The 22,806-nt window shown below is 54.8% G+C and overlaps 2 protein-coding genes across 5 annotated transcripts; both read right to left on the minus strand.

The window, feature by feature from the left end:
• Positions 1–3,810: 3,810 nt before the first annotated feature.
• Positions 3,811–7,077, minus strand: LGALS1 (galectin 1). Its single transcript, XM_025882073.2, has 4 exons — positions 6,931–7,077; positions 5,577–5,656; positions 4,295–4,466; positions 3,811–4,009 (listed from the first exon to the last, which is right to left on the minus strand). Exons 1-4 carry the CDS (start codon positions 6,937–6,939, stop codon positions 3,863–3,865), a joined length of 408 nt encoding a protein of 135 aa, XP_025737858.1. The 5' UTR covers positions 6,940–7,077; the 3' UTR covers positions 3,811–3,862.
• Positions 7,078–7,087: 10 nt separating this feature from the next.
• PDXP (pyridoxal phosphatase) lies at positions 7,088–22,728 on the minus strand. 4 transcript variants are annotated; one of them, XR_012375325.1, is made up of 5 exons: positions 20,684–22,728; positions 16,434–16,610; positions 14,659–14,851; positions 8,623–8,685; positions 7,088–7,143 (listed from the first exon to the last, which is right to left on the minus strand). XR_012375325.1 is itself a non-coding variant. In XM_025882072.2 (2 exons), exons 1-2 carry the CDS (start codon positions 21,246–21,248, stop codon positions 16,294–16,296), a joined length of 882 nt encoding a protein of 293 aa, XP_025737857.1. In that variant the 5' UTR covers positions 21,249–22,077; the 3' UTR covers positions 15,183–16,293. The 4 variants fall into 4 exon arrangements, 1 of the variants encoding a protein (XP_025737857.1); XR_012375326.1 differs by lacking the exon at positions 7,088–7,143 and adding an exon at positions 8,105–8,516; XR_003210208.2 differs by lacking the exon at positions 7,088–7,143 and having other exon boundaries at positions 8,105–8,685.
• Positions 22,729–22,806: the final 78 nt, after the last annotated feature.

Raw genomic sequence — 22,806 nt, forward strand, 5'->3', positions numbered from 1 at the left:
TGGCATGGAGAGGCTACTAAAAGTTCGACCTAGAGATTCCTTATAAAAAGTTCCAGCAAAGTAGATTCTCAAAAATCTGTATGATCAATCCTTATTCTTGCTGAGCTTATGTAAATAATTAGGCCAAGTTTGTTAAAACTGTGTTTGTTCTTCAGATAAATTAGTCCTGATTTAGCTATCTCTGATTAAAAATGAGGGTTATTTTAGAGAGAAAAATCATGTTTCAGTAACACACCTTTATGGATGTTAAATTCTAGATCTGATTGTCTTTAAATGTTTGCTGCTTACCTAAGCTAGACAACTTGAGGTAAACTTCGGAGAACTTACTACAGTAGCTCACATATAGACAATCTTCTTGCTTGTTATTCAATGGGGATAATAACAAGACCCCATGGGCACATGATTATTTAAACAGCTAGAAAATGGGATTGATTCCCCAGTGATTGCATAACTCAACTAGCACCTTGACCAATTCTATGTGGCCAGGATGATGAAATCATCCCCTGAAAGCCAGAGCATACCCCACTCTGTAGGGTTAACTATAGACTTGTGGAGATAATGGATGACCCCACTTTCATTATGATTGGATTGGATGATGCACTTGGGGATGTCCTTATCTCTTGACAAGTCTTCTCCCACTTGCCAGTGATTCCTTATAATTAGGATATTGTTAACGCTGGACTTCAAACAGAGGTCTTCTTGATGGTTTCAAACGTCATAGTCATATTTATCATAGATGCCACCACTTTTGAGTTACAATTGTAAACAAAGCCTTTCGCCAAGCATATAACAGCCCTCCTGGTAGGAGCCTCAAAGCTCACCACGGGACAGTCCCTGACTATAATGACTTCACCTCAGGTCCGGAGTGCCTTAGAAACCAAAGGCCACCAATGGATGATGGAGGCCGATTTATTAAATACCAGTCTACACTTATAGATATGCCTGAAATAATACTTGAAACCTGTCAGACTTTAAACTCAGCTACCCTTATGCCTGAACCTGACCATCGTACTTCTTTCTTCTTCTTTTTTTTTTTTTTTTTAGATTTTATTTATTTATTTGACAGAGAGCGAGAGAGGTAACACAAGCAGGGGGAGTGGGAGAGGGAGAAGCAGGCTTCCCGCCGAGCAGGGAGCCCGATGAGGGGCTCGATCCCAGGACCCTGGGATCATGACCTGAGCCGAAGGCAGACGCTTAACGATTGAGCCACCCAGGTGCCCGACAGTTGGTTTACTAATGACAATAGTTTCATGGAAAAAGGAATAAGAAAAGCTGGGTATGCTATAGTGCTCACTCGTGCTTGGCAGTTGCCAAATCTTTAATATTTTCTTTATTTATTTTTGAGAGAGAGAGAGATGACAAGTAGGCAGAGTGGCAGGCTGAGGGAGAGGGAGAAGCAGGCTCCCCGCTGAGCAGGGAGCCCAATGAGGAGCTCGATCCCAGGACCCTGAGATCATGACCTGAGCCGAAGGCAGACACTTAAGGACTGAGCCACCCAGGTGCCCCTGCAATTGCCAGAGCCTTAAAAATTAATACTTATACTGACTCCAAATATGCTTCCCTAGTCCTACATGCTCACGGAGCAATTTGGAAGAAAAGGGGCTTATTATCAAGCCATAACTCCCCAAAGATGGGCCTGAAATTATGACTCTTCAGGTTGTACGCCTACCTAAGGAAGTAGCTGTAATTCACCTCAAAGGACATCGAGGGTATGACCTTAGAATCTGAGGAAACAATTCACTAGACCGTGCAGCCAAGCAGGCAGCACAAAATAAACAAATATTAAGTCTTTTATCAATCTTAACTCCAATAAAGTCCTTAAGTCTGGTCTGTTCAGACCAAGAAATGCACAGGACTGCCTTGTTAATAATGAAGGAAAAATCTTTATACTCAAAAATAACCGATTGAAGGTAATACAGGGCTTACACCAGGCTACTGATTTGGGTAAAAAGGCCACGGAGGTGACAAAATCTTTGCTAAGAAAACTTATCCCTAGATTTGGACTCCCTTGGTCCCTACAAAGTGACAACAGACTGTCTTTTATTACACAAATTCAAAAGATGGCCCTCCAAAACTGAATAGCCCTTGAGATTTTGACTGCAGTTAAAGGGACCCAGAATTAGATGACTGTCTCCTAACAGGACCCAATGGCTCTCACTTGTGTCCATAGCCTCCCCCAGGCTGGAAGGCCACTGTACTCTGGGGTTTTGCCTGGATGCATGGGCACATTATTAAAACCCTTACTGGGAACCTGGGTGGCTCAGTCGTTAAGCGTCTGCCTTCAGCTCAGGTCATGATCCCGGGGTCCTGGGATCGAGCCCCGCATCGGGCTCCCTGCTCGGCGGGAAGCCTGCTTCTCCCTCTCCCACTCCCCCTGCTTGTGTTCCCTCTCTCACTGTCTCTGTCAAATAATAAAATAAAATCTTAAAAAAAAAAAACAACTGTTCGGGGGGGAATGATGTGGGAAACAAAGGCAGAAGAAAATTAAATTTCCTTACTACCGACAGCCCATTGACAAGTCCTTGAAACAAGCAGAGTGACATTCCTCTAGGGACTCAACTGCTTCAATGTTAATACTTTGCTAAGGGCCAAAGGCAATCCAAGCCTGACCCCCCCCACCCCAGGATCCTGTTAAGTCTACTTTAACATAAAAATTCCTTTGGAAACTTCCTTCATCTCTAAACCCCCAAGATACATGTTAGCAACCATCCCCCAAGCATATGGCCCACCGATATACATCTGAAGGGTCTCATGACTAAGATTTTATTAGACGGTAATAAATGACCTTTTCCCAACAATAGCTAGCTCCCTCAAGATCCTGGAAACCTTGTTTCTAGGATTCCTTAGAGACTTAACACTATCCCTAACCCCCTCCCAACTTAAAGTCGGTAATGGGCCACTCCTCATGACCCCAGTGCAGTTTCTGCCCACGGGTCCTGTCCCGTGCTTTCATAAAACCACCTTTTTGGGGGCGCCTGGGTGGCTCAGTCGTTAAGCGTCTGCCTTCAGCTCAGGTCATTATCCCAGGGTCCTGGGATCGAGCCCCGCATCAGGCTCCGTGCTCAGCGGGAAGCCTGCTTCTCCCTCTCCCACTCCCCTTGCTTGTGTTCCCTCTCTCGCTGGGTCTCTGTCAAATAATCTTTAAAAAAAAAAAATCTTGACCACCGGCTCTTCACCCCACCCCACCAAACCTCGCCTATATTCCAAAACCACATGGATAACCTCTCACGTGTGGTAGTGCAGCAGGGATAGGAAGCCCACTGGGCATTTGCCATGTGCCGGGCACTGAACTTGTTCTGCTTTACCCATCTCGTGGAACTTTCACAACCCTGATAGGCTACGTGCTCTCATCCCCACCCCCACCCTTGTAGAGGTATATAAACCAAGGCTCAGAGAGGTCAGTTAACATGCACAAGGCCACACAGCTCGTGGCCCCACATTCTGCAACAGATCTTTCTAGCTCACGAAAGACAATGAGGCAGCCCGATTCTTCTCTCCCTCTGTACTGCCAGATACCGTGGCTTCCATCAGTCCCTCCCTGCCTCTTTCACCCTGGTTTCATTGATCCATCATCTTTTGAGCACCTGTGTGTGCTGGGGCTCACTGGGTTGGGAGCTGTTGGGAAGACTGTGACTGGGTTTCTTTTATCAGTCACCAGCCCCCTCCTGTGTACTGAGCTCCCTGTTTGGCCCTGGCACTTAGGCAGTGTGCGGTGAGGCCGTGTAAGTGAAGGAAAGGGGGACCCTGGGGGAGTCGGTGGCAACCTCCTCTTCCACCCCCACCCCCCGACAGACACACAGGATGCAGGTCCAGAGGGAGCAGAGGCAAGCTGCCTTTATTAGGGGCCACGGCCCGGCTGCCTTTAGTCAAGGGCCAGACACTTGATCTTCATGTCGCCATCGGCTGCCAGGTAGTTGATGGCCTCCAGGTTGAGGCGGTTGGGGAACTTGAATAAGTATCCATCTGGCAGCTTGATGGTCAGTTCGGTCTCGTCGAAGGAGATGCACACCTGGGGGGTGGAGAAGGGCAGTGAGTGGTGGGGACCCTCCAGGAGGAGCCTGGGCTCTGCAGTCACAGCTGGTCGGCAGGCCACGGGACTTCCCCAGAGCACTTTCCTCACGCAGCTTGACCACCGCGGGCTTCAGGGCTGCTGGGCACTGGCTTGGACACAGCAGGGGAGGGGAGGGGAGGGGAGGGAGAGGGCAGGGTGGGCCCTAGGTCTCCAGCCGCTAAAGCCAGCTCCGCCCCCCTGCCGCCCCGCGCCCCAGGCCCCAGGCCCCCTACCCCAGCCCACCTCCATGACACTCCCAGGCAGGAAGGGGAAGGTAGACTCGCGATGCTCCACGCCCCAGGCCCCGCCATCCCTGCTGTTACACACGATGGTGTTGACGTCCCCGTGCGCTTCGAAGCGAGGGTTGAAATGCAGGCACAGGTTGTCGCTGTCTTTGCCCAGGTTCAGCGCGAAGCTGTGGGGAGCAGGGGGCACTGAGGCCTTCTCAGCCAGCTGCAGCCCCCTCAGACCATCCAGTCCGGGCCACCAGCTGGGGGACTCACTGAGCGGGGAGGCTCAAGTTCTGGCCCCGCTGCTTCCTTGCTGCGTGACCTTGAGCAAGTCCCTGCCCTTCTCAGGAACCCAGTGTCGTCCTCATCTGCCCAACGGGGGTTGCCCCAGAGCGATCTCTTAAGGGTCTGTCTGTGCTGACAGCCAAGACTCTCAGACGTTAGTTTGTGTCCCTTTGGTCAAGGACAGAGAGACTCCCTCCACATGGTGCCCTCTGAGTGTCCTTGTATCTCTCTGTACTCCTGGTGCCCAGCACGACGACACAGTGCTCAGTAGCGGTGGGGCTAATGAGCGCGTCATCATCATCAAAAATGCATTTGCTGAGTGGAGAGAAGTACCTACCTCGGCGGGTTGGCTAAGCATGAAAAGGATAGCGCGCGCACAAGAAGTGTGCGGCTCTTTCTAATGTCAGCTGATCATTGTCGTGGTCACTGAAGAGACACAGCACCTCGCTTCCTCCACACAACCACCTCCCCCCTGGGGAATCGACAACAGACTGAAGCTCAGGGCGGTTGGTTGACCGGTCCAAGGTCACATGGCTGCTCACAGACTCGGCAGCCTGCTGAGTGGATGATGAGTGAAGGAAGAAGGACCCATGGAATGAAAGGTTGAGTTGAGTGAAGAGCGCGGGACCGAGGGACCCCGAGGACCAGCAGCCGGGTGGCGCCCCCATTCCCTCTCCCGGGCCCCCGAGCGGCCTCTGCTCCCTCCCACAGTGGGGGCGGGGCCAGGCAAGGTAGAGGCCGAGGCCGCAGCTGGTTTGGTTTAGGAGGCTCCGGCAGGGAGGGTGGGGGCGACTCTAGAGGGGGCATCCAGACCCCGCGGAGGAAGTGACTCACCCAGAAGACGCCACCGCCGTTAACCCCCTCGCCGCCGGAGGGAGGGGCGGGGCCTGGCCGGCCACGCCCCTGCCAGAGGGGAGCGGCCCCGCCGCGCGCCCCGCTCCCCGTCTCCCCCGTCCCGGGCTCGGAGCCCCGGCCCCTGCCGCCCGCCACCCCCACCTTCACCCGCTCACCTCTTGGCTTCGGGGGCCACCTCGCCCTGCACTCTGAGGCACTCCCCAGGTTTGAGATTCAGGTTGCTGGCGACCAGACCCTGCAGAGACGATGAGACCAGAGTCAGCGAGGTTAGAGGACGCAGTGCCCGGGGGGAGGGGGTGGGGTGGTTCCCACCCGGGATCCTCTAACCCCACCCGCGGGAAGCCTGGGGAATCCGTCGCCAAGTTCTAGACTCTCCCTCCGTGTGGTCCCGGGAAAATCCCTGCTCTCAACCGGGTCCATTTCCTGTCTGTTGACACTACCGAGGTTGTAGAAGCCAAGATCTACAAGTTTTTGCGATTCAGCGTGGGGATTTTGGATTCAGAGTGGTTTGGGAGGTGGGGTGCTCTACTCCATCCCTTCATTTAATAGATGGAGAGAAGCGGACTCGGAACGAGTGACACTGCGACTTGGTGGCAAAGAAACTGAAGGGTCTGCCCTTCTGCTGGAGAAGAGGCGACCCCTGGGCTGGGAGGTTCCCCACCATCCCCTTCCAGCCCCTCGGTACAGAGAGGCGCAGGGTTTGGAGAGGAGACCCTTAAGGGGCAAGGCCAGGCCCCTCCGCAGAAGGAAGAGGGAGTGGCCAAGGGCCAGAGTCAGCAGCCTGGCCGGCTCAGCAATAGCAAGATTGACCGCAATGCGTAACTGGTGTGAGTGGTTGCTTCTGCCAGAAACTTGAACCCTTTCCCTCGGGGCCTGCGGAAGACTCTTGCCTCCTTCTCTCCCCCGTAGCACCCAATCTCCCAGCATGGGGAATGTGTGTGTGTGGATGGGGGTGGGAATTACCCAGCCCCCACCCGACTGGCCTGGACGGAACCACCCTCCACCCACTAACCCAAGCAGGCACCCTCCGGGCAGCCCGTCTCAAATCCTGGCTATCTTTCAGAGCTCTCTAGAGCAGAGGATGACTCTGCCCTGGCCCAGTGACTGGGGACAGCTGCAGGGGGGGGGAAGGGACAGGAGGCTCTCCGGGGTGAAGGAGTGGGGAAGGGACAGCGGCCTGGGTGTCATCAAAGTGCGTCCCCACCCCACCAGTTTGCCACACCCTTCTCTCTCCTGGTTATCCGAGGAACTGCAAAATGTCAAACCTTGGCGGAAATAACTGTGCTGTCAGACTCCGGAAGAACTCAGATTAATTCTTAAGCCAGAGAGGGCCTTCGGGGACCATGGCGCCCACCCCCATTTTACAGACGCGGCCACTGAGGCACAGAAGGCACTTGTTCGAAGCCACACCCCAGGGACTGGAACCCAGATCCCCATCTGCCCCCACTCTCCCCGGGCTGTCTGCCCCCACGCCATCCCTGGGCCTTGGGGCGGGGTCCCCAGACTCACACAAGCCATGACCGAGGACCGGAGGATGTTCCCGCGGACTGCTACACCAGCTGTCTCAAGACTCTACGGGAGAGATGGGCCCCCGGGCCGCTCCCACTCTTTTAACGGGACCAGGCTCCGGTGAGTCCCGCCCCCTGGACGCCCAGCCAATTGTAAGCCAGGACAGGGATGGGGGCCTACTGGAGGCGGAGTGCATGGAATTTTGAAGCCGTTCTGGAGCAGAGGTGACCAATCAGAGTGGCAAACCCCCCTCTTCCTTAACCCCTCCCCCAGGGTCCAGGGTCCACCTCCCATTCCCCTTCATCCCTCCCCACCCCCACCAAAAGAATTGTGCTGTGGCAGGGACTGGGGGGGGGTGTTTGCAGGGGGGGGGAGCCAGTGGAAAATAGTTTGAGGATGAGTTAGGCACTAGAGTTGGCGGTAAGGGGACCAGCAGGCCGAGCTCAGGGGTTATCCAGAGAAGATGGCTGAGGGGATACAGGTTCCTTCAGGGGATCAGAACTGGGGTTCATCAGGCTGCTCCCTGCAGAGACCAGAGCGTGGCCTGCGCTGCAGGCTCTGCAGAGGGCCCAGGACCATTAACCACAAGGCCCTGGCCCCACCCGGGCCTCCCCGGAAGCAGGGATTGTGGCTGCCACCCGCGCTTTTCGCTCGTGCTAAAGAAAGGCTGGGCCGGGTGCCAGGCTTCAGGCTGCCACTGGGGCTCAGGCCTCAGGCTTCATGCCTCAGCCTTCCTGAGGGGCCTGCTGGGGATCCTCCCAAGAGCTCCTGCCTGACAGCCTCTGGCCTGAGTCAGGCCTGAGAGGAGGCCCACGGTGGGCCAGGCCAGGAGGGGTTGGGGTTGTGCCCCCTCTCCCTTCCACTCTCTTCATATCTCTCTCTCCAAGCCTAGGCACAGCCTTTCGTTTCCCTGTTCACTTAGCAGGTATTTTCCTGAGCCTCTACTATGTGCCTGCCCTGAGCTAGCCCATAAAGATTCAGAGAGGAACCCCATAGAGTCCCTGCTCTCAGGTAGCCCGCTGCTGGGGCAGGACCGGCTAATTAAGTAGCATGATGCTGGTTCTAAGAGAAGTCATGAACAAGCACTGTGGTGCAATGAAGACTGTCCAGACTGTTTGTTTGTTTGTTAAGTTTTTATTTATTTGAGAAGGAGGGGATTAGTGGGGGGGGCAGAGGGAGAGGGAGAAGCAGACTCCCTGCTGAGCAGGGAGCCCAACATGGGCTCTGTCCCAGGACCCCGGGATCATGACCAGAGCTGAAGTCAGATGCTCAACCAGCTGAGCCACCTAGATGCCCCAAAAGGTGGATCTTGAAGGATGGGTGAAGAAGGAGGGCCTGGCATTCCAGCATGAGCAAAGGCTCAGACGTGAGAACACACGGGTCCAGGGCATCTGGGCATGGCTGGAGTTTTGGGTATGTTGGGGAAAGATGGGGCATGAGACTGGGAGGCCAACAGTATCTGGATCAGGAAGGGCCTCATTAAAGGCGCTTAGTCATTGTTTTAGTTTTGAGGGTTGCTGGGGAGCCATAGAAGGTTATGGAGAAGGTTGAGTATTGAGGGCAGACATGGGCTGCAGGGAAGATCACTGTAGCAACAGAGTTGAAGGTGGGTGGGTTAGAGGGGTGCTCACCTCATACCCAGGAACTAGGTGAGAGGGGTGTGGGGAGCCCTGGGCAAGGTGGGGCACTTACTAGGAGAGATGTCACCAGAACCTCCTTCTCCACATAGCCATCTCCCTTCTGAAACTGCCAGCACTGAAGAGGGAGCAAGATGTGGACCAGGAGTGACTCACACCTGGAAGCCAGGTCCTCCACTGCACCGCCCCCACCACCCCCTGCAGATGACTGATGCTCACCCTCACACGGGAGGAGTGGCAGGGAGTGCACTGGGCCTCGAGGCAGGCCCAGAAAGGAGGCTGGGCTGCCCCCTCTTGGAGCCCCTCACCCTTCCTCCAAGACCAAGCCTCAGAAACCAAGCACAGCTCTTTCATTTTTTCCTCTGGGGCCTCCCCTAAACCTCAACATAAGGAGGGGTGCGTGGAGCCGCTCTGCTGCTTTTCCTTTGTGCTTCCCCTCCAAGCGCCACAGACACCCTCTGCCTGAATCAAGGAATGGGGGCATTTGAGGAGTCCCGACCAAGGAACAGGGATGGTCCAGGCCCGGTCCTATCCCGGCTGTTGTTATGTGGGGCTGGCTGGCTGCTCCAGCCTGGTCGTTGAGCTCTCGGCGACTCAAGAGCTGCTCCCATGCTTCCCCCAACCTGGAGGACAGGCCCAGCATCAGAAAGTGTGTGCTGTTGGACGAGGGGCGGCTTTATTCCCCAGGGTCTGGCCGGCTCAGGGCCAGTAGAGGGATGCCACGGCATGAATAAGCCTCCAGAAAGGCCCCTTTGGGAGTCCCAAGAGTTGGATTCTGCTCCCATCCCTGCCACGCTGTCCCCAAGTTGGTCCCCCAGTCTGGAAATTGGGGAGATGAAACCCTGCTCTCCTACACAAGGCTAGTCCAGGGTGGAATTCATGTCTGTTGTACTAAATAGTGATTACTTTTTTCGCAGTCTCTGAAGGTTTTGGCTTCCCTCTTGTCTCTTTTCCTAGGCTGAGCTTACCTTCCTGGGGTCCACAGTGCTGGGAGGTCTTCCTGTCACCCCTCCCTACCTCATCACCGACAGTCCCCTCCTGCCCATGCTGGGGCAGGGAGTCTCTCCGGCTGCCCATGTCCCCTGTAACAGGGACCATGGTTTTCCTGGGTGACAAGGTGCCCTGTGTGCACCCCACCCCCGCCCAGTCCTCAGGGCCTCCTGGGGTGGCACCCATTTATCTGCCAGGCCCTGTGCAGATAGGTGGGCACCTTATCTCCTTGCTTTCAAACATTACCTCGTTCCATCTATGCCTCCCCCATCCCCCAAAGCCCCCCACCCCCCCTTACCTCCCCCCCCCCCCTTGCCCCCCCCCAGCCTCATGCCTGTCAACTGGAATGCACTGCACAGAGAAGCCGCTCTGGGCCCTGAAATGAACCCGACGTTAGAATCAGAAGGGAAGGCAAGTCCTTATTTGGGGGCTGCCTGGCTGTGACTGTGGCCAAGGTCCTTGAACTCTTGGAACCTGTTTCCAGGCCTTCAAAGTGGGAATATTACCATTCACTAACGGTTGGTTGGAGGATTACAGAGGTGATGTGTCGGGGGGCTCAACATTCATTCTCTCGTGTGCACCCCCAAGCCAAGGCCCCCCCACCCTGGGACTCTCCTCCTCCCTCACTGCCCTGCAGCAGAGGCAGCGAGCTCTCCGGAATTCCTCCATCCTATAGGCTGGACCTTGGCCGCTGCGGTGAGAAATGAGCTCGGCACCCGTAGACAGGGGATCCAGGCCAGTGCGGCCCTGCCCTGCCCACAGGAAGGCTGGGCCTCCTCCAGCTGGCAGTGGCTGGGAGGGCTGCCGGGGCCCACTGGAACACCATCCACACCCCTCAACCAACCTGGCTGGCCCAGGCGGGGATGGTGGGGGGATTAGAGCCAGCTCCCGAGCCCTACAGGTCAGAGCAGGAAGGGACCCCCGAGATCCCCCACCTGTCCTGCTCCCTCATTTAGTGATGCAGAAACCACCCAAAGAGGCTGGTCACTTGGCCAAGGTCACACAGGGAGCTAGGGCTGAACTGCTTTCCATCTGCTGAGCCAAGGAAAGAACACTGTGGTCCTGGGATACCTGGACCTCAAAAAAATAAAAAAAGATCTTTTCCTCTTGTTCCATGAAGTGTAGAAAGAACTGGGGAGGGGGGAGATGACCCCCAACCTCAGGCACTCTTCCAACCCCCACTTACCTTGAGCATCTGTTTTTACCTCCCCGTCTTTGCTGTGCTGCTCCACCTGCCCAGACAGCCGCCTCCCCAAACACAGTCGCCTTCTGTCACTTCTGCCTTCCCACCCGCTGTCTGTCCCCCTTCTGATGACAGGCCCTCACTCGTCTTTGGGGAGCTACCCCTTCTCTCATACGAGGTCTGGGTGGGGTCCTGCCATTAGCCCCCTAGGGCTCGGGCATGAGTCTTTTAATTTTTTTCATGTTTTTCTTTTGACATAATTATAGACTCACAGGAAGCTGAGAGCTTTTTAAGAACTTATAAAATATTTGAGACCTGAAGGAAAAAAAATGTATTGGCTCCAAAATACTAAAACTGCAAAGCTGAAGTCAATCAGCATTTACGGCACTCAGGCTTAAAACCTGGTAGTCATGGGGGGCGCCTGGGTGGCTCATTTGTTTAAGCAACTGCCTTTTGCTCAGGTCATGATCCCAGGGTCCTGGGATCGAGTCCCGCATCAGGCTTCCCTTGCTCTGTGGGGAGCCTGCTTCTCCCTCTCGCTCTGCCTGCCACTCTCCCTGTTTGTGCTCTCTCTGTCAAATAAGTAAATAAAATCTTTAAAAAAACAAAAACCTGGCGGTCATAAAAGTGGAAACATTTGAGAACAATTTTCAAGGGTTCAATTTTCTTACTTCCAAAGTGTGTCCAAGTCTTCCTAGAGGTTGGGTACTCCTACCTTAGATCCCCCTAGTCACATCATGTCTAAAACAAACATATAGGGGCGCCTGGGTGGCTCAGTTGGTTAAGCATCTGCCTTTGGCTCAGGTCATGATCCCAGGGTCCTGGGATCGAGTTCCGCATCAGGCTCCCTGCTTGGTGGGAAGCCTGCTTCTCCCTTTGCCTCTCCCCTGGCTTGTGCTCTCTCTTTCGCTCACTCTCTCTCAAAATAATCAAAATCTTTAAAAATATATATAAATACAATAAGAAATAAAACAAATGTATAAAAATACGTCAAAAATGTATAAACAAAAAGCCCACATATATTTAATGTGGGACTTCCAGGAAGTGGGTGCATTTTAATGTTTTTTTTTCTTAAAGATTTTATTTGACAGAGACACACAGCCAAAGAGGGAACACAACAAGCAGGGCAAGTGGGAGAGGGAGAAGCAGGCTTCCCGCTGAGCAGGGAGCCCGATGTGGGGCTCGATCCCAGGACCCTGGGATCATGACCTGAGCCGAAGGCAGATGCTTAACAACTGAGCCACCCAGGTGCCTCATTTTAATGTCTTCTATAAGATGCCCAGGGCCTGTGTATCAGGAGAGTTTTTGGCGGTAACAGAAACTCAAAGGAAATCGCTTTAAAATTAAGGGAAACTTTCGGGGCGCCTGGGTGGCTTAGTTGGTTAAGCGACTGCCTTCGGCTCAGGTCATGATCCTGGAGTCCCGGGATCGAGTCCCGCATTGGGCGCCCTGCTCAGCAGGGAGTCTGCTTCTCCCTCTGACCCTCCCCCCCCATGTACTCTCTCTCTCTCTCATTCTCGCTCTCTCAAATAAAATCTTAAAAAAAAATAAAATTAAGGGAAACTTTCACATAACAAGTCTGGAACAAGGTCTCCATGGCCGTTAATTCGGTGGCTCCAATGAGGGAACAGGGGCTGAAGACTGAGTTATGATCAATGTCTATGTGATGAGGCTCCATAAAAAAAAAAAAAAAAAAAATCCCTAAACTCTAGGGTTTGGAGCTTCTGGGCTGGTGAACACATCTACGTAGTGGGAGGGTGACATACCCCAACTCCATGGGGACAGAAGCTCCTGGACCTCGTCCTTTGTGTTTCTTCATCTGTATCCTTACATATCATTTGTTATATAATAAACCAGTAAACGTAAATGTTTCCCTGAGTTTTGTGAGCTGTTACAGCAAATTATTGGATCTGAGAAGGGGGCTTTGGGAATCTCCAATTTATAGCCAGTTGGTCAAAAGCACAGGTGACCCCTGGGACTTGGCGGGGGGCCCCTGAAGTGGGGTGGGCAGAGAGTCTTGTGAGACTGAACCCTTAACCTGGGGGGCCTGCACAAACTCGAGGTAGTGCCAGAACTGAACTGAATTCTAGGACACCCAGTTGGTGTCTGCCTGAAACTACAGACTTGCTTGGTGCAGAAAACCCACACATGTGGTGTCAGAAGTGTTCTGTGGGTAGAGGAAACAGTTTTCCCTTTTAGTTGGTGGAGAAGTGGGATTTGCTAGAGCCGCCCAGGCTCATGGAAACATGTGGTTTGGGAAGAGAAAGGAAGGGCAGGGAAGAGGAACCTTTGATTCCCGGGTGGCCACGTAGCCATGGGCAGCTGAGCTGTACTGTTACTAATGGTAAAAGTTACCGATGGAATTTAGAGATGGCTCTGACTCCTGGGGACTTGGATTACTGGACACATAAGGAAATGCGAGCAAAAAAAAAAAAAAAAAACAAAAGCCACATATACCATCCCCTGGTCATGGTCATCTGTAATAGCTAAAATGAAATCTCAAGAGAGTGCTGGGTGGGACGCTATGCTCGACCAAGCTCAGATTTCAGTGAGTCTGAGCTTCAGCCCCTAGCCTCAAAGCCACCTCCAAAGGAAAAAAAATTATGCAGTCAATAGAAATTCCCTCTAAGGCCTCTGGTCACAAGAGGGGAGTCAATGTGGGGGATGGCAAAACCAGGAAACTAGTGAAACCAGGGAGTAGAGTGGGAAGGAGTTGTTTCATTTTGTGGATTGGTGGCATCAGCTTCCTGAAATACTAACTGGGACTCCAGGGGAAGGGCATATGGGTGTTTACTGTGCCGTTCTTGCACTTCTACCTGTTTTATTTAAACTTTTCTGGAGAAGGAGCGCTGGCTGGCTCTGTTGGTGGAGCATGTGACTCTTGCCCTTGGGGTTGTGAGCTTGAGCCCCATGTTGGGTGTAGAGATTCCTTAAGAATAAAATCTTTTAAAAAAATTAAGAAGTTTGGGGAAACGGCCCCCAAAAGTTCTTCCCATCTTTCTGCTCTGCCACCTGAAGCAGAGTCATGAGGGAAGTATATTGGGTTGGCCTCATGGTCACAGAATGGCTGCAACAGCTTCCACACCCAAAGCCCAGAAGAGTGTTTCCCTCCTCCATCCAGGGCCTTCTTTAAAAGTGAGGCAACTATTTCCAGAATCTCCCAACAGACCTCCCCTCATGTCTTAGAAGTGTATCACAAGTCCACGGTTAAATCAATCACTGGGGGGGAGGGATCAAATAACCATGATTCAGGCTTTAAACCAGTCAGGAGTCCCTCCCCAGGACTGAGATGCCTCCCCCTTCTGATTCACAGACCACCATGTGCTTCCTTCAAGGATATCAGGTGGACCCTCTGTCCACAAGGAAGGTGGCTGCTAGGACCAGAATGGGGCCAGGGAGGCGGGCACTCACCTCCTCCGGGGGGCACATGACCAAAGCCAAGAGCTCTGCTCCATCCCCTTGGACACAGGTTCTGAGATGGGCATGTGACGTAAGCCGGGCCCCTCGAGAGTCAGCCCTGCGATGTGGGTCAGATGAGGCAGCACAGCTAGCTGAGAGGGATACACCTGGAGAGGGCTGGATCACCTCACAGGGGCAGCCAGGGAACTCCCTTAGGCCTTAGCCGGCTGAGCGGAGTTCCTGTCAGGGCCAGAAGTCACCAAGAGTGAAAAGAGGACTTCATGATGCAGCCAGGCTCCGTCAAGCACTCCCTCTTCGCAGGAGCATCTCCCAGACCTCGCAGTCCCACCCCTCAATGCACGCGTGAGGGAAGAGGCTGAGCAGGAAGGCCTTGTGCAAACTCCTGTCAGTCAGGCCTGGAACAGCCGGGGCCTCTCCCCACGAGGCTGCCCTCAGCCAGCTCACAGCACCTGGGGGGAGGGGTGCCTGAAGGGGGTAGGTGGGGCCGCAGTATCTCACCTGAGCTCCAGGAGAGCCGGGATCTCTTTCCCCTTCGGTCTTGGCAGAGTGGGGGCTGCAGCCTCCTGGATCAGCCAACACAAGTTCAAATCCGGCCTCAGGAGATCATGCTTTCTAGATGTGTGCCACTGGTAAGTTAGACCCATGTTTCTGGAGCGTCTTTTTTTAAGTAGTGGGGCTTGAACTCAGGACCCTGAAATTGAGGGTCGAAAGCTTAACCGACTGAGCCACCCAGGCGCCCCTTAACGCCACATTTCTGATCCTCATTCCCCCAGTGGTAAAACGGGCCAAGTACTACAAGCTCGCCGTCTTCTGAAGGACTGAAAGAAATTGGTATTTAACCGCGCCGTGAGGCACAACGTGCCATCAGGTTAAGGTAGTAAGTTCTACACACAGAAAATGCTCTGGTCCTGAGGTGGGTCATTTCACGCAGGGGAAGGAAGCACCGGGCCAGTTCTGTGGAGACCAGGCGCAGGCAGGGGGTCCTCCTCCCGCCCCGCTGCTCACAGACTTGAGCCCACACAGACACTCCACTCGCACTTTATTAAGTACAAGAGGACCGGTTACAACAGAGGTGGAAGCGGTGGGAAGGGCCAGCCCCCACTCCCACCGACACTGGCACACGATAATAAATAAATAAATAAATAGCTGGGGGTGGGCATGGGGGGGAGAGGTGGCACAGCAAACATGGACAGCACAGGGAGGGACACAAAAGCCCCGCCCTCCAGAGCTGTGGCCACCACCAACGCTGGTCTGGTACCATCATCAGGGAAGGGTGGGGCTCCACTACAGAAGCCCCCAGAGCCACTGCGTGGACCCCCGGATCACAATCTTTGTGGAGGGGTGTCTTCAGCCCTTGGACCCTTACTTACTGACAGACATCTGGACCCCTAGCTGGTCCAGTCAGATCCAGACCGTCAAGGGGCCACTGTCTCTCAGACTTCTGGATTGTTCTCTTCAGGATCTAAGAGACCAATGAGTCATTGTAACTCTGTATTCTGATTGGTCTCACAGGACCCAGGACATGAAAGGGTCATTGCCACTTAGCCTTCCGATTGGTCCACTCTGGCTTCAGAACATCAAAGCGTCATTGTCACTTTAGGTTCCCAATGAAACCCCTCAGGACAGACCCATCAATGAGTCACTCTTGCTTAGCCTTCTGATTGGCCCATTCAGGGCACAGGAGGGTTAGTGGTTACCTAGGCCTCTGATTGGTCAACAGGAACCCAGGGCCAGGGCTCCAGGGGCAGACAGAGCTCTAGAGGCAACCCCCCCCCCCGCACCCCGCCCCAGGAGGGACTAGGGCACTAAGTGTTCAGGGTTGGGGGAAATCTTCAGCGGGCATCAAGGCCCCGATTTCAAAGAGGGGAGGTCACAGGCGAGGAAATAAGGCCACCTGGCTTGGTTGGGCCAGGGCGAACTGGTGGGGGGAGGGGGACCGCTTCTGGAACAGCGAAGAGTGCCCAGCCACCACTGGGAGGGGATGTGAGGGCCCGAAAACCTTCCCTGGGTCCCAACCCCACCAGTTGCAGCTGCAGAAAATGGGGCCCAGGAGCCTGCAGCTCTTGGCCCCTTGCCGCCATCTACGGGATCAGGGTCGGGGAGGGAGGGGGCTGCAGTGCCAGTCACATGGGCTCAGTCCTCCAACCCCTCCATCAAGTCCGCGATGCTCTCCACATAGTAATGGGGCACGAGGTCGAGCTGGCCAGACGCCAGGTAGGCCTGGGCCTCCTCCAGCCGGGAGACACCTGTGAGCGTGAGCAGGGTGGTCATACCACAGCGGTGGCCGAAGAGGATGTCGGTCTCCAGGCGGTCGCCCACCATGAGCGTGCGGGCGGGGTCCACGCTGAAGTGCTCGGTGATACACTCGAACATGTAAGGGCTGGGCTTGCCCACCACCAGGGCCTGGCGGCCCGAGGCTGTCTCCACGGCAGCAGCCAGGCTCCCGGTACCTGCAGGGAGATGGGAGACGTGGTCAGTGCCGAGTGGCAGCAGGGAGGGCATCCCGGCTCGGATGCTGGGCTTCCAGGGAGGCAGCTTGGCGTGGGGGGTTAGATTAGGCACTGAAATGAGTCAAAAGTCTTCCAAGTCTTATTGTAGTGGTTACAGGGACAGGGCCTGAAACCAGAGGCCTGCATTCAGACTCTGTCATCTCCACCCTTCTTAGGCAGGCCATTTCGCCTCTCTGTGCCTCAGTTTCCCCATCTCTAATATGGCCCTGTAGGGGCTGAATGAACCACACTGCGTGTAACTGGGCCTGGCTCAGTCAGTCCTTGGAACAGGGGGATCCAAGTCAGGCCTACCTTCAAAGAGGTGCTGTGGGCACTGCAGGGGCAACTGCTTGGGAAACAGAAAAGCAGATAAAAGTGCCAGGGAAACAGACAGAAGCTGTGGTTACTGCTGCAAGAATGTGGGTTCCTGGCAGCAGGAACGGGTACAGCCCTCTTAGAACGAGGCAGGGCACAGAAATGTGCGCGTCTCGGCCCCAGTCAGCCTCGGCGGCCAGGAAAGTGATCACAGGGAGAGAATTCAAGCCAGAGACAAAAAAGCTACATGCCTGAAGATGTCCGTGTCTGCAGTAACTATAATAAGCAAAACTGTGAAAGCACCCAAGTATTTAACAATAGGAAGACTGTTTAGAAAAGGACAGCCCTGACTCTCAGCCCAGGACCGTCCTGCCCCCCAAAACAATGAGTCCACTGTGTCCGTCCCACAGGCCCGTCTTTGTGCTACAAGGTTCGGCCTTCACATTAATGTCCCTGAACAAATGATGATGATGATCACAATTTACTAAGCACATTCTAAAGTGCCAGGGGCTGTGCTGGCTGCTCACAGAAGCCCATTTTACAGATGAGAAAGCTGATGCTCAGTGCCATTAAGTAACTTATCCAGGGTCGCACAGCCTAATAATGGCAGACACAGGGTATGTGTTCAGGTGGGTCTGACCCAGTCGTGTACTGGACCAGCTGGTACTGGCTTGGCAGTGCTGAATGTTTCATTTTCAGGAATTTTGTGAGCCCGTTGTTAAAGCCACTATGAAAAAGTCAACTTATATAAACTTATGGTCTAATTATGTTTAAAACCAAGGTAATAAATTCTCAAAGTTCATTACTTCCTAATTATTTTGCCATTATCTATGCTCTGGAGATTATTTACATCTATAATGATGGAAATACTATATAATGGTGTGCACAAATCTTCCCAACTCCACATTCAGTGACTTGATGTTGGCAGCTTGAACCTTGCTATGGTGGGAGTATTTACACCACAGAGACTGGGAAATGGTATAGCTCAACCCCCCCCCCCATTATTAAGTCAAAGCTACAGAAGAACGGGCACAAATAGCAAAGAATCCTCAGCCTGGCCAGCCCCCAGACAAGGAGGAGGAACTTCCCCAGGGTCATGGGATCAGGGCAGAGCTGACCCAGAGCACAGCAACGCTGCTGGGAGGTTCTTCCTGACATCTGACCTAGAGCTTGCCTACTTGTTTTCTTGATAACTGGGTAGGGAAGAAAAGCCATTTGCCCCGTTGGTTAAAAATTCCTTCCAGGATGGGAAGGGCTCAACTGAGTCACCCCAAAGTGTTTTTCTCCCCTCCAGAATGGTCTCAGCTGCGTCAGCAACTTCCTCTCCCACCAGGACAGAGCTGATCACCCTTGGCCCCCCATGTCCCACTATATGCACTCAGCTAATATTTACTGAGGCCCAACTACACGCCAGGGACTCTGCTAGGCACTGGGCATACATCAGGGAAGGCAGCACGGATCCCTACCCTAGGGGCATGAGCATCCTAGCAGGGGCGTCTAGGAACATATAGCTCTGTCCTCAGACCCCCATTATGCCCCTTCATTTAACATCCTATAATCTGGGGCGCCTGCGTGGCTCAGTTAAGTGTCTGACTCTTGGTTTCAGCTCAGATCATGGTTTCAGGGTTGTGAGATGGAGCCCCACGTCCAGCTCTGTGCTCAGCTCAGAGTCTGCTTGGGATTCTCTCCTTTTCCCTCTCCTTCTGCCCCTCCCCCTCTGCCCCATTCCCTGCTCTTATGCTCTCTCTCTTTCTAAAATAAATCTTAAAAACAAAAAAACCCAACATCCTGTAATCCAAGGCTGACACATGTTTTGGTGGTGACATATTCCTCAGCAGGCATTTCTATTTGCCAGTTCAAGTGGCTGCCATGTGGCAAGAAGGTAAACACACAATTTAGGAGACCCACAGGGAAGGAGGCATTGGGGTGAGAGACTGGCATTCTTTCAGATTTTATGCATATCGGGGCCTTTATTAATACTTTTACACCACTGTTTTAAAGCCACATCATTCAGTTGTGTACGAAGATGACAGCCGTGTTGTAGCTAAGCCTCTACCTCCCCCTCTAGGTCGTGGGAAAGATCAACAGGGCCTGCGACACAGCCAGGTGGGGCTGGAGATGAAAGGGGCAGAGGCATATAGGCAGGGCCTGGCCTGTCCCCAGCTCCTCCACACCACCCTTCCTGAGTCCTAGGGGGCCTCTTAACCCACAGCCTTAACCTGAACTTTGAAGCCTCCAGGGAGAAACTCACTTTTCACAGCATGGCCCAGGACAGGCGGGAGCTGCTGCAGCCGAAAGCCCTGACCAGAGCCCCCAGTTTGGATTTTTGGGGAAACTGGAACACGCAGCAAGTAGGTCTGCAACAGAGCGAGGACAGAACTAGCCTAGAACTATAGATTCCCAGCCTGGAATCGGTTCTGCCATGGCCCAAGCCCTGCTCCACGTTTCATCCCCTACTGCCCTGTCCTGCAGGATGCCTCCTCCAGGAAGCCTTCCCAGATCCCCTCGGCTCTACGCCCCTCCTGCCCCCCATCACAATACCGTGTCTATTCCTCAGTCAATACCAGCCCCGCTCCCCCAGGATTTGGTACCAGTGACAGTCTAAATGAGTGGCCAGCAAGGAGGGAGTGAAGATCTATCCCCACCCTCAGGCTACTGACTGGGGTACTGACTTGTCCACACACACTTAGCACTGGCAGTTATCTTCTGCTACCATCTGCTCTTTTTTTTTTTTTTAAGATTTTATTTATTTATTTATTGGAGAGAGAGAATGAGAGAAAGAGAGAGAGCATGAGAGGGGGGAGGGTCAGAGGGAGAAGCAGACTCCCCGCTGAGCAGGGAGCCCGATGCGGGACTCGATCCCGGGACTCCAGGATCATGACCTGAGCCGAAGGCAGTCGCTTAACCATCTGAGCCACCCAGGCGCCCCCAGGTCCTCCTGCTCTTGGGCAGCTCAATTCCCCTCTCTCAGCCTCAGTTTCTTTAACTGAGAATGGGTCATCTCCAGAGTAATTTAGAAACTAAGTAAGAACAAAGAGCAAGGTACTTCATAAAGCTCTGTAATAACCTAAGAGGGCTCTGGATACAACCCACACCTACTACGTGCCGGGCAGTCACCCTGATCACTCTCCCCTGGGAGGAAATGGCATGGTGAGCCTCCCCATTTTACACCCGGGACAGCGATGCTCCGAGGTTATGTAACTTAAGATTACTGAGTCCTGGAGCTGGAACTGGAACTCAGGTCAAACTCCATCCACCTCCTATGCTCCTCACACCCCCGCCTACAACCGGCGGCTGCCAATGGTGTTCCAACAGCTCAACAAGGGAACAATCCTTCCAGGCTGTTTCCCAACCCTCCGACCTCAACCCCTGATTGGAGAGTGGGACAAAATGACAGGGGTCGCTGAGGCGGGTTCGGGAAGGCCGGGGCTGGGAGTCCGCCTGCAACCCCCTGAACCACAACGGGCCTCTGTTTCCTCATCCGTTAAACGGGGGCCCCATTACTGCCCCTCAAGCGGTGGCAGTTTCAAGAATCACCAGACGTGGCCATGAATGACAAAGCTCGCCTGGGCTCTTGCAGGGTGGGAACCGCCCTCGCATCTCTCCGGGTCCCCACCTGTCACCTGGAGACACCCCTTCTTCGCCCCTCTTCCCTAGGCGTGGAGGGGAGAGCGCAGGTCGCCACCCCACCTCAGTTTCCGCGCCAGCCCCGCGCTCACCGGGGGTCCGGCTGCCATCGCTGAGCGGGTGCCACGGGTCGCGGTCGGTGGCCACGAGGAGGCAGTCGGGGTCGCGCAGGTGCGCGCACGCCTCGCTCAGCTTGGCGAAGGAGAAGTGCTCGTCGTAGCCCACGAGCACGGCGCGCACGCGCGGGGCCGCGCCCGGGTCCTCGCCGGGGTCCCCCGCCAGGCGCAGCCCCGCGGCGCGCAGCTCGGCGCGGAGCCCCTCGCCGCCCAGCACGAACACCGCGCCCGGCGGCCCGGGCAGGCGCTGGCGCAGCAAGCGCGCGGCGCACAGCGCGGAGCTGAAGACCTGCTCGGCGCGCAGCCCCCCGAAGCCGAGGCGCGCGAAGCGGAGAGCCAGCTCGGGCCGCGCGCGCCGGCTGTTGTTGCTCACGAACAGCGCCGCCTTGCCGGCCCGCGCCAGCCGCTCCAGCAGCTCCGGGGCGCCCGGCACGGCGCGCTCGCCGTTCCACAGCACTCCGTCGCAGTCGAACAGGACCCCCTGCGTCCGGCCCAGCACGTCGCGCAGGGCCGCGCCGCGCAGCCGCTCGCAGCGCGCCATGCAGCCGGTTGGCCGCCTGCTCCCCCGCGCCGCGCCGCGCCGCGCCGCTCTCCTTCTGCGGGCACGGCGCGCTTGCCCTCAGCCCGCCCCGTTCCCCGCAGCGACCAATCGGCGCGCCGGAAGGGCCACGGGGCGGGGTCACGGCCTGGTCCGCGCGCCAATGGGGGCGAGAACCTCGGAGAGGAGCGAGGCCTCTACCTAACGGAGCGGGGAGAAAAGGGTAAATCTCGGCCGCCGCTGAGGGGAGGAGACCAATGAAGACCTAGCTTTCGCCCCGCCCCCTAGCTCTGCTAGGCCAGTCGCCGCCGAGTTTCAACCCCGACTAGCCAATTAAAGGATGGACTGACGTTCTTCTTGGCCAATAAAGAGTTATGAATAGAAAATCTGGAGCGATTAGCCTCCCTTGCGTTCCCCAGCCAATCGGAAGCTTAGGAGAGCTGGTTGCTAGGAGGAAAACATGCTAAAGGAGATGTTGCCTTTGGGTCAAATCTCATTGCCCTCTGAACCCTGGACGCTCCAGTACTGAGCCAAGGCCTGAGAAGCGTGTCGGTATGATGATGGGAGAGAGGCACATAGTGTCTTCTCGAGCGCGGGGGTCCCTGGCCCAGACCAGTCGTTCTCCACGCTGGCTGGTAGAGTCCCCTGGGGAACTTACGTTTTGAGATTTAATTTACATACAAGTAAGATGAGCAGATCTTAAATGTACGGCTCGATGACTTTGACAAACGCTTTTTAAAAATATCAAAGCATGGCTGCACCCCAGAGATTCTGATTTAATTGTTTTGGGTGGGGCGGAGATATTTTCGGTTTTTGTTTTTTAATTACCCAAGGCCAGGGTGGGGAGAGGCACTGGGTCACCAAGCTGCCAGAGGCAGCCAATCACTAAGCACCCTGGGGATGGAAGGAGCCAGAGCAGTAGCCAGTTGCCCAGGGCAGCGATTGGGGTGATGTGGCTGCCTCGGCCCCCACCTGGGGAGGCATGTGTCACAATTCCAAGTTGTCAGCCAACTTCTGAGAAGGCGCTGGAGACCTGACCTCCAGGAGCAACCAGAGCTCCAGAGGCCTGGGAAAAGCCACCCTATCGTGTCCCCCCTCTCTGAGGCTCAAATAATTCCTGTTCCCCAATGCCCTGGCCTTTGGCTCCTGTCTCAGGTAGTCTCCTTAGCTTGGAATGTTCTTCCTTCTTCCCTTTTTCACCTGGTCAACTCCTAAAAGCCTCCTCTTTGAATCACCTCTTTCCACGAAGCCTTCCTGTGCCCTCCACACAGAGTTTGGGTTAGCTTGTCAGCCCCTAACTGGCTTGCCATGGGCTCCTAGCGCCATTACGCTTGGTTCTGATTGTCAGCTCTCCTGCCTGTCTGTTCCCGGGAGCTCCTTGAGCGTAGGGCTGAGCTGGGGCCCTGGCCCAGGGTCCAGCACGGAGCAGCCACCGTGGTTTGCAGACGGATCCAGCCCTGCAACTTGAGTAGCCTTTCCTGCCTACTCTGAAAACACCAGGAGTTGGGGGAGCTGACATCCACCGCAGCCAACTCTTAGGGTGCTTCTGTGTGCAAGGGTG

The sequence above is a fragment of the Callorhinus ursinus genome, unplaced genomic scaffold (assembly GCF_003265705.2).
Source record: "Callorhinus ursinus isolate GAN/ISIS: 27379988/994484 unplaced genomic scaffold, GSC_fseal_2.0 scaffold48, whole genome shotgun sequence".
In the NCBI taxonomy this organism is placed as follows: Eukaryota; Metazoa; Chordata; class Mammalia; order Carnivora; family Otariidae; genus Callorhinus; species Callorhinus ursinus.